This window comes from Sardina pilchardus, chromosome 14 (genome assembly GCF_963854185.1).
Source record: "Sardina pilchardus chromosome 14, fSarPil1.1, whole genome shotgun sequence".
Taxonomy (NCBI): Eukaryota; Metazoa; Chordata; class Actinopteri; order Clupeiformes; family Clupeidae; genus Sardina; species Sardina pilchardus.
The window spans coordinates 22,498,236-22,509,370 of NC_085007.1; the positions used below are offsets into that span (position 1 = coordinate 22,498,236).

Sequence of the window (11,135 nt, forward strand, 5' to 3'; positions counted from 1 at the left end):
TAAGTAATCTTCGTATAAACTATTGAGAACAAATTCTGCCATATTTAAAAAAAAAAAAACATTTTACCATTGGAAATGAACATTTACGAATTGTGCAATTCATATTTTGAGTTTTGGTGCTCTGCAACACATACTCTATGCAGATGCAAAATGTTATCCAAAGCCCTCCTCATTGATTGGGAGCGTCAAGTACCTTAACTCAAAGATTGATACATATCCTAGTGTTCCTATAACAGCACCGAATGATTGGGGTGGGGGGGACTTTACCCATGCACGTAGCCAATCTGTCTCCCATAATCTCTCCAATGAAGGGGGGAGAGAAGTGAGAAAAAGCAATTTTACCCGTGAGTTGAAGCGGCAGCAGCAATATTCTCACACACCCCCGAACACGACCCCCCCACTCATTTACACACGTGGCTACACACCCGAGTCTCATTCAGTGCATATGTAATGAAAGGATCTTTATTTGCACATTTATAAAAGTAACGCTCCTCACCTCGGCTCCCCCTGCACGCCCAACCTGTACTTCTGCAGGTGTGTGTTGGGGTTGTAAAAAAGAAACCAACAAAAAAGAAGGAAAGGGATAAAAAGGAATTGCACTTGCTGCACAGGGGAACCTATATAAATTGAAATACGAGAATCACTTCACAAATTAATATGTCCAATATACAGCTTCACCAAAAATAGTAACAAGATGGTTTCATATACCCAATGACAGAAATAATGCACAATGTCTAATGCCTCAATACGCCTGACATGTTTGAGTAGGAAGGAGAGGAGAGCCATATTGGCAAAACACTCCACATTACCATAATTATTATCTAATGGTTCATCAGAATCCAATGATTAATTATTGAAGTGGCTGATTTTTCTTTACACCAAAGAAGATATATATGTCAACTCTTTCTCTCTCTTCCTCGTTCTCTCTGTCTCCTCCTCTTAAGCTACTCTCCAATTACTATTGTTCTGAAATGGAATGCTTGAATCTTTGTTATACAATTTGATAATGAACAGTAGAAAGATATTTGTGGGGCTAGATTTGTTTTACTGATTCTTTTAGTTCAGTCTTGGTGGCTGTTGGACATCCAATTTCATCTTAACATGTCCTGTCCTCTGTGACATTGGACTTCCATTGGCTTCCTTTTGGTCCCGATGACCTTGCTAACTAAACTTGAAAAATGAACGTTTTTTGTCAATTTGTAGCTTCCCATGAAGTTGGGAAATCTGAGAATTCTTGTCGAAATGTTCAGCCTTGGGTGCTACTGCCTAGGATCCCCTTCGTCTTGACACTTAAGAGATCATGAGAAGGATGCACACGAGAGAACGTCAAAATATATTAAATCAAGGTTCTGTCTTTGAATATAACACAAAATATTCTTATTTACACGTATTTTCTCCTTCTGTACATTGTTTCATGTTAATGAAGTTGCCTAATTAAAGGCAATTTTGCAAAATGTTCCACGTAGAAATGAATTTGAAATGTTTGCGAATCTAAAATCTATGGAATGGCTCGATTTTAGAAATAGTTCGCCTACAGTAATATTCAATTGTAATATCCTGTAGCGCCAATTGTATAATAATAATAATAATAATAATAATAATAACAATAATCATAATAATCATAATAATAGTTGGTGTAGAAACAAAATGGCTCCTGATATTTTAAGATTCAAGTGACAGCAACATTATTGCGCCCTTGTCGAAGTTGCTGTGATTATACTGTCCTACAAGGAAATTCTGAGGGTAAACAATATATAAATATATATCCATGATAAATACATCGGGGAAAATAAATAAATAATAAATAGGCCTAATGAACATTATTCAATTATTCAGTCCTGATGTTCTTTGTGGCTTTTTAAAAGACATGACTTGATTCATATGTCATCAGTTATAGATTTTTTTTTCTTTCTCACTGTTTTTCTTTTGTTCATGAAGTTCCAAGCTGCCGACTTAAATGTGAGTCCAGTGTGTCCGGCTCATCGCTGCTGCGTGGGCCGCGGCAGCACGCCAGAGAGGGAGGTTAAGGATGGCGGTGGCTCGCTTCCGCCCTGAAGACCGTGTAGAAGAATCCGCGGGACGAGAGGTCGTTGCAGAGCCGGTGGAGGGGCCGAAGGTCCTCTGTACAGATATAGCGCCGCCCCGGGATCCAGGTTGGACACCAAACTCTGTGGGTAGAAGTACGGCGAGGGGAACATCCTTTGCAGAGCGGAGTAGTTTCCAGCTTCCGCTAACAGTTCAAGTCCCACCGCCGTTTGTCTCTTCCACTTGGTCCTTTCCCAAGAGAGAAACCGTGTTAATTTCAGCATTACAGACACTCACATCGCACATACAAATAAAATAAAACCCTACTAAACAATTTATACCACATCTCAGAGCACAAATATTTTATTTGTGACCTGTTTTTGGATAGCCTGCACACAATAATAAAAGCACATTGCACGAACTCGTTTGCATCATAAACTCATGATGCATGATCTTTTTGCTTTCAGACCCTGAAATCAGCCAAGTAAATTTCCTGACCAATATTAATATTTCTTACATACCAATTTATATGATACATTGTAATCAAAAGTAATAATTTGTGTTATATTTAGGCAACATACATAAAATCACTGACATGGCCTATTTCTGTAGTAATTTACACTGATGTAAATAGTGACCAGCCTTAAGCTTGAAGCCGGTTTTAGTTAATTATTAATATTAATAACCGTGAAGGTATATGTAGAAATCTTAATTATTCATAAAGAGCAGCTACACTACTTTATAATTTATGTCAGAAAGTGTTGTTTGTATACACCTTATCCATCGTTTAAGGCTGTCAATATCATAACAAAACTTTGCACCATCGTGTTAAAATTAAGATTACAAGAATATTGTACATTGGCCTACAATGGAGCTAAACTACTTAAATGCATCGTGGACATCTGCTTTCCTGACCATTAGTTACTTACAAAAAATGTGATTCATTCGATGTCTCAATAAATAAGACACAAAAATTGCAGACAGTCCATTAGTATTGTTAATATAACTGCGATTTATGTTTTACCGCATGTGCATGCGTAAAAAGTACAAAAATAGCTATCCAATAAGCACCAATTCTGTACTCAAAAGAGAAAAAGAAAAAGGAAAAAAAATGCGAATAACCTTACTTCTGTAGGCCTAATAATCTCTTCTCAATGTAGCCTATTTATCGTCAGCTGTGAGAATGTGTGATTTGACTTGACAAGTATTTTTAGTCTGTTGAATGGGAACTTTCTCTTTTTTTTGACCTGCCAGTCAGACTATTAGGGTCTCAGTCGAGTTTGTCACCAAGCAAAATATTTTTGTGTCGCCCAATAGTAAAATAACCAGTAAAATGTGTGCTCACCTTCTGTTCTGGTACCAGGTTTTCACCTGTGTGTCGGTGAGATTTAGCGAGGCTGCCAGCTCCATCCGGTCCTGCACGCTCAGGTACTTTTGGCGCTCGAAGCTGCGCTCGAGTTGGGCCAGTTGATGGTCCGTGAAGGCGGTGCGCGCCTTCCGGGGTTTCTTCAGGCGGACCTGCGAGCTGTCCCTGCTGCTTGAAATCTCTCTGTCGCCTTCTTCTTTCACTGAAAGCAGGAACCCAGTTTTAAGAGATTTTTTTTTAATGCACCACAGGAAGTTAATGCTTAAAGTTGAAGTCAGAACTTTGGAGAGTGGTTCACAATTTCAGTTTTGAAATAATGTTGCCATTATAGTTCAACAATTAAATAGGCCAGCATTGCCTTGATAAAGTTTAGAAAATTCCCAACCGTTTTTTTTTTTAAATAAATCAATTTGATTCAATGTTTCATAAGAGGTAATTTGATATGTTCTGTCATGGTCTGCGGAACTTGTTTCCGATGCCTGGTGGCTGTTTGTTGGGGGTTGTGGCCTGATATCGAATTCACCCTCTTTTTCAGCTAATCCAAGGGAAAAACATCTATTCTCTCTGAACCCCTAAAAAAGAGAAAAAGAGCGATTCGCGAAGCAAGAGATCTTGCCAGTTGAATAGTTGAAGCGTCTCACAAGGAGCACAATAATCCGGTTAATTGAGCCGCAAGGGAAGGGAATCTTTCAAGCGAGACGGCACAGACTTCACAGGGGCCTGGATAAGGGCGAAATAAAGAGTGAACCGGCTCTCCGCGTTACAAATCTGATTAGCACAGGGACAAATTGCATCAAATCCCCGCAATATTAGGAGGCGGAATCAGCGAAATCAAAGCGGCGTGCAGAGTCCTTACAAGGGCTTTAAAGCCGGACAGAGATGGGTGATTTTCTGAAAGTCTTAAGAACTGCACTCCCTCCCTATATTTCCTATAGGTGGTGACGCTTAAGTTTGAACACAGCAAATTGGTGTCAGGGACTACAGTGATGTAACCATCACTGTTTGCAAGTATAGCCTAGAAACACCGTCAAAGAAATGGTGGATTTAATGTAAAATGTAAAATAGTCATATTAAACTTTGGCTCCATGAGATGTTAAAAATGTATTTATATATATTGTTTAATGTATTGGATATAATGTCCATAATGTAATTAATTCTCATAAAAGTATGTTTATAATTACAGCAATTATAGTCACAGTCCTTTTTTGTTTATGTTGATGTAGGTAATTGGTCTGTGAGTGAGTGGCCAGCGCCTCATTAAATACTTAATGAAAATGCCAAGTGCTATTAATGTGACAGGCTGTGAGATAGATAGATCTTTGATGACATGTGTCTGGAGGCGAACCTCTCGAATGCTTTATCATCCCTGTCTTCACCTCTTGGCCCGAACCTGCGCCTTCACGAGATATGAAGAATACACAGGCACCTGCAGGCACGGGCACTTTTGTAAAACTATAATCCTTTTTTTGACGTTTTTGATCAACAATAAAACATATTGTGTTTCAATATCAAATATATTATTATCAAGCTATTTAAAAAAAAAAAAAAAAAAATCTGAGTTGAGAATCAAGTCAGGAAGCAGGAACAGTTGAACTCCAGCTTTTGAACAACGAAGAACTGTAGCAGGTGCAAGAATAGAGGCCTATACCTACATTGTAATCAGACTTAACTAGCATATTTTAATCAACTCCTTTGATATAAACCGTTAGAAAACTAAATTAAATAGTTACTTTAATCTAAGAACATTTTGATTTCACATTTAACCATCCGTAAAAGTTCCTGTAGGTTAATAGATTGACAGGAAGTTCCCTTGTGAGCGCTCGTGAACAAAAGTAAGCTATTCCACGGACTAGGCACATTAAAACGAAATATTCCTTCTATCTTCATCAACCAATTGGCCGTGTTATCATCAGGTAATTTATTTACAAAACATGAATGACAAATGCTTATCTTTCGCCTTACCTTTGTATTCGCTGTCTGATGAAGAGTTACTGTGTATCTTTTCGATGTACTCGTCTGCTATTTTAGAGGCCAGTCGGCCTCCTTCTTGAGTTGGATGGCCGTTGCTTGAATATGGCGCGCAAGCGGCCAGCGGTTTGCAGTCAGCTAAAATGTCTCTAATAAGGAAAGATGAGGTGACAGTCCGAGGCTGCGAACCGGCAGAGATCTGGCCGAGCTGGAGGTGGGCCGGCAGCCCGAGTGCGTGACCCTGTCGCTGGGCTGCCTCGTCTCCGCATTCCCGTCTCGGCGAGGGGGGAGACGAGCATCCGCTTTCCAGGTCAGACCGTGGGCTGAACTCCAGCGGAGAACGGCATTCCCCGACAAGACTGTCCCCTTTCGACATGACCGGACTGCCGGGTCTGTGTGAGAGTAGCGAGTCGATCCCAAAACTGGACCCGTTAGTGGACGGCTCCATAGTTCAGCAGCGCTTCGTCGAAGCTCAGTGCTCAGACTATCATTGGGATTCAGGCAAGTTCAGCTTGAATAGCGTATAGGGCAAAAATAGCCTACAATTTAATCGTGTCGTATCCAGGAGGAAATTCCACAACCTAGTCGAAAATCCAGTCTTTCAGAGAGTTTCTTCTTCCAGATATATTTTCATGTAACTGAACACGCACAGAAAAACAACTCACCAGGTTAACTAGGTTAAAGCAGTTGAAGAAGAAATCGACCCCGTCTCCAGATATTTTCGTTTCCTCAGCCTACAAAAATCGATACCGCTGGAAGATATTCTCAGTTGGCGAATTTAATTGATTCGCTGGATCCAGTTTTTCTTTCTAAGTGTCTCGACGTTGTTAATTTTGAATTATCATCAAATGGAGCACACCAGCCAGACACCACGCTAACATTCACAAGTTATACAGCACTTCGAGTAGCACCACCCTTGACAGCCGACCAGCGCAGACGAGTTGATTTCAGCACCAAGGACAACGCTGCACTGACTACCTGGAGTTGAGCGGCGTTGAAGAGCCAATTGTTGAAATTTTCATCAGTTCAGAGGAAGTTCGTTGCTGTCACCAGGGCTTCTACTGTGGAGGAGCGAAGATCATTCTGTGCCAACTAAGTGATGTAACGCCAGCCACAGAGCTGGACTGGTGAAAGGGAGAACACGAGGGAGAGACAGAGAAAGCGGAAGAGCGAATGCGAGAGAGGCGAATCAGAAATGAGGTAATGCAGGTTAAACAGACACATTGAGGGGAACTTAGGCTTCGAGGTGCGGAGGAAGGAAGGAAAGCCTAAAATGAAGTTGTGGGAAAACTCTGTTACTGGGTTTTTAAGGGCGCCTCGTCCACGTGAGTCCCCAGCGGCTGGTCTCTATTGGCTGAGGTGTATTTTGGGGTGTTGACTGGCTTGCGAAGAGGAAAACTGGACCCCCCACGCCCAACGAACCCCCTCCCTCGTCGTCCCTTCACGCTGATTAAAAGAGACACTGAATTCATTAGGAGACTCAGATCCAACTGTTTACAGGCAATTTTCACACTGTTTGCTTTCATTACATCATTGACGAGGCTGATAAAAGCCTTATTATTGGACGCTGGTCTTTCCTTGCCCACTCTGAGCTCGATCATATTCTGTCAAAATCCAAAACTTCATACCTTTGATTATTTTAAAATCTTTGTCATGTGGTTGCAGCAATGCTGTAGTTACAGTAAATTAATGGATTTTTAAAGGCAATCTACCCAATAATGAACCAAATAATACATAAAATAAACATTTAAAAAGTATATTGTTCATATTGTTATTATTATTGTTATTCTTTTATTATTATAATTCAAAGGGTTTTTGTAAACGTATTGTTTTCTCTTTTTTTCATGAATAAATAAAGCCATATTGCCTATTAATATGGTCAACTGATGGCCATTTCCATTAGTTTAAAAGCCTCGACATATCTGTTGACACTCTTGTTTCCACTCTCCCCTTCCCACTATTTTTGGACCGTCGTGACAGCTTTAACCTAGCTTTGCAAAACGCGTGCAGCGCGATTATGGAGCGAACGCGTCGTTTAGCGCATAATAAGAGCCTAATAGGAGCAGAGCCAGAGCTAATGAGCAATAAGAGTGCCACGGAGCTTTCTGAAAGCGCCGTGTGACGCAAAACTTTAACACGCATGAAATACTATTGTCTTCTCCTCCATGTCTCTCCCCCGAACAGTTAGCCCCTCGTGACTCCCGACAGGGCACAATAATCGAGCCCCCCATCAGAACACCAGATTGGAGGCGCTATTGGGTTGTAGACACCGGCAGGTTAGTGAATCCGCGCCTCGCTCCCTGGGGGTCTCGATGCGGCTGCAAGCTGTCACAGCAAGGCGGGGGAAGAGACGGGGAGCGATGTGCTCTCACTTAAGTTTGTAATTTACGGTGGCACTATCTGCGGGTGTTAGGGTTTGGTATTCCTTTGCTTTCATTTTTAAGCGCCTTAATTAATTCGTAGCCATTTGGTTCGAGCAACTCGTGACGTCATCTACAATAGGATTTCATTCGCAAAGTTTGGGATATGCTTGAAAATAAAAGTAAATGAATAGTTCATCCTTTGCATCTCAACAACCCTCCAAGGCCTTTTGCCTGAATGTTTCCTTGTTTTCAGATACATTTTATAAAAAGTCTAAGCAAGTTTAAGTGATTTACACTAAAGTTATCATACAACATTATAGCCTAAAGCATTTGATATAGGCCTAATTTATCATTCGACAGGGTAATTGTATAGCCGTGTGAATTAAATGTTTTGGGGTTTTTTAATGTTGCAAAACTTCCTTTGGACAGACGTCTGGACTGATATTGAGCAGAATAACCCACAACTCAACATTGTTTGCAATAAATAAATACATGTCGATAACCATTTAGGTCTACATGGTCTAGATGAAGGATGCATATAGGCTACAGGCCTACATTTGAAAATGTTGTGAATAGGGAGGCGTTCAGATTCCGTTTTATGGTTCCCCATGTAGCCTCTTGTCCAGCTTTAATCCTGCATGTAATTCCCAAGATATAAACGCACACGCCGGGGCAGTCATGAATACACGCTTTCGGAGAATGATAAATGGGCTTACGAGAAAACTACGTTGTTCTATGTTGCGTTTAGTGATGTAATTTGTAACACGTTCCTCCAGTCAAGGAAAGTAAACAGGAGAGCATTTTCTCAGGTTCTGTTTCTAGTCTTGTTGTCATTTCTCAAGGTTGAATTGATTAGTGTGTACATCGCTAATGATCTCAATCCCCCTTGATTTTATGCAGAGGAGAAAGCATATGCTATCCTATTACAGCAGGCAATAACCTGCATTCGTATGCAAACATAATCGTTAAGAGAAGAGGGAGAAATATGAGCGTTTTTTTATGACTGTTTCATTGGCCTTTCTAACTCAGAAATGTGATTGGCTATGTTGCTCCTGTAATTTATTACTTTTCATTCTATAATGTGGTCTGCTATAGCTTATATCTTTATTAGCTTTGTGTCATGGGACACAGCAGGTGAAAAGGGTTTGAGATCTAGATACCCGACCTCAAAATCAAACTCCGAGTTAACAGCTTTGTGTGTATTTTACTGTATACGTGTTTTGATATATAGTCACATTTTGTTTTGTACAAATAAAAATGCCCTGTTTCGGATATACTTTGGCATCTCTGTCTTTGAAACATCCACTAAACACATATCGCCGAAAAAAAACGAGATAAGATTATTTCGTAAGAAAAGAGATGACTTTAGACAACAAACAAACAGTGGTTGGGAGGAGGGAGGAGGATGCAACCTGGACCAGTCAGGGATGCAAATCCGCGCACCTTAAAGCCATCAGGTACGATACCTGACAGAAAATAATGAGATCCGCTGAATCTTTTATAAGGTTACCACTCACATTTCCCCGTCAGCTGTCACACAAGAAAGACTTTAGCACATGCATGCAGCAGGAGTAAACCTTCATCGCCTCATTAAACCTGACAGCGCCCGGACCGCCAGCCCGCAGCGGCCCGCGACACCGGCGCTACACCCCGTTTTGTGTCAGTAATTTGCAGGGGAGACATACCTAGCAGGGGGAAAAAAAATCGGCAGGAAAATGTACTCAGTGTGTGTGTGTGTGTCTGTGTGTGTGTCAGAGAGAGAGGAGTGTGTGTGTGTGTGTGTGTGTGTGTGTGTGTGTGTGTGTGTGTGTGTGTGTGTGTGTGTGTGTGTGTTTATGGAGTCTATTCATATACCCTGATACATATATATGATTTCTGTGAAACAGGCATGGAGGCTAGGGAAAGACTAGCCACATCTCTCTCAGGGTGGGTCTATGAGCCAGTGTGATACAGAGGGGAGAGAGAGAGAGAGAGAGAGAGAGAGAGAGAGAGAGAGAGAGAGAGAGAGAGAGAGAGAGAGAGAGAGATGACAGAGGCTGGAGGTGCTGGTGGTGAATGTAGAGAGAAAGCAGAAGCTAGGGAGGAGGAGGTTGGTTCTGGTGTGGTGGTGTGTGTGTGTGTGTGTGGTCATGTGAATATGTGTGTGTGTTGGGGGGGGGGGGGGGGGGGGTTGCAGGGGAGGGGCGCCGTGAAGGAGGGAAGGAATGGTCTTCGGGGAGGGCGGAGAGAGAGAGAGCCAGCACGGCAGGAGTCTGATTCTCCCCTAATTGGAAGCATTGGGCATTGTCAACTGAGGATTTTCACTTGCTCACTGACAGGTAGAGCCGTCAGGATGATAGCCCACTTGTCAGCGCAAAAGACCAATAAAAACAAACCACTTTTGATTTAATTGGAGGCCTAGCCATAGCGGGGTGGGAGCTGGTCGGTGAGTGTTTGAAGGGAGAAGGGGGGAGGTTGGGGATTGCTCGAGGGAAAGAGTGCGTAACTCAGTGTGTGTGTGTGTGTATGTGTGTGTCAGAGAGAGAGAGAGGGTGCAAGCACAGTCAGTGTGTGTGTGTGTGTGTTCAGGGACTTTGCGAAAAAGCAAACCTCACATCTTCGGACAACCCTGAGCAGGGTGGACAGGGTTAGGCAGTGGTCGCCAGCATCCCCATGGTGCCATGCTTCCAGGCAAGCCTGTCTCTTTCTCCTTTCTTTCTTTCTGTCTCCTTTTCTTTCACTCCTTCTTTTTTTCTCTCCTTCCATCTCTCCCTTATTTCCTCTCTGGGGGTGGCCGGCAGGGGAGTTAGCGCTGGGGTTCCTCTTTGAGTGTTTCCCCTCAAACGGAGCGGCCTGTCCACAGCCACCGCTCAGGCCTCCGAGGAAGGGCCCGGCCCGAAGAGCTGACCCAGCTGACTGCCTCTGCAAACCGCTTGTGATTAAATCCATCATCCATCCTCTCGCTCTCTCTCTCTCTCTCTCCTCTTTCTCTCTCTTTCTCTCCCCCTCCCTCCCTCCCTCCCTCCTTCTATCACTCCCTGGATTCAGTTCAATTCAATGCAACAAATTTAACAGATACCTTTAACAGGCAACATATATCTAATAGAGAATTTAACACTGGACTGGTGGACCCAGACTATATTGTTTTTTTGTTTGTTTGTTTTATAGAAATGTGTTGTTTCTCAGTGTATCCAGCACAGCAGCACACACAGAACATACACCATGCACTGGCACTGAGGTCCACGAGGTCCAGTGTTACACCTGTTCAAAATCAAAATCAGTTTAGACAGTTTGGAAGGTAGGTAAGCCTGCCATAGGGCGGTCAGTGAAGAGATGGAAAGCCATAAGCTGTGTTATCCTTGTAGGCTGTCACTGTCTTGGAGGATATGGAATTGCTGAGAGAAACGTTGAAAGCCCTGAAGTTTGACTGCAGC

General features: G+C 42.3%; 1 protein-coding gene across 1 annotated transcript; it reads right to left on the bottom strand.

Moving 5' to 3' along the window:
* Nucleotides 1-435: 435 nt before the first annotated feature.
* Nucleotides 436-6,600, bottom strand: barhl1b (BarH-like homeobox 1b). The gene is made up of 3 exons (XM_062554262.1): nucleotides 5,354-6,600; nucleotides 3,371-3,593; nucleotides 436-2,274 (listed from the first exon to the last, which is right to left on the bottom strand). The coding sequence occupies exons 1-3, from the start codon at nucleotides 5,805-5,807 to the stop codon at nucleotides 1,980-1,982; spliced, it is 972 nt and encodes a 323-aa protein (XP_062410246.1). The 5' UTR covers nucleotides 5,808-6,600; the 3' UTR covers nucleotides 436-1,979.
* Between the last annotated feature and the right edge of the window lie 4,535 nt (nucleotides 6,601-11,135).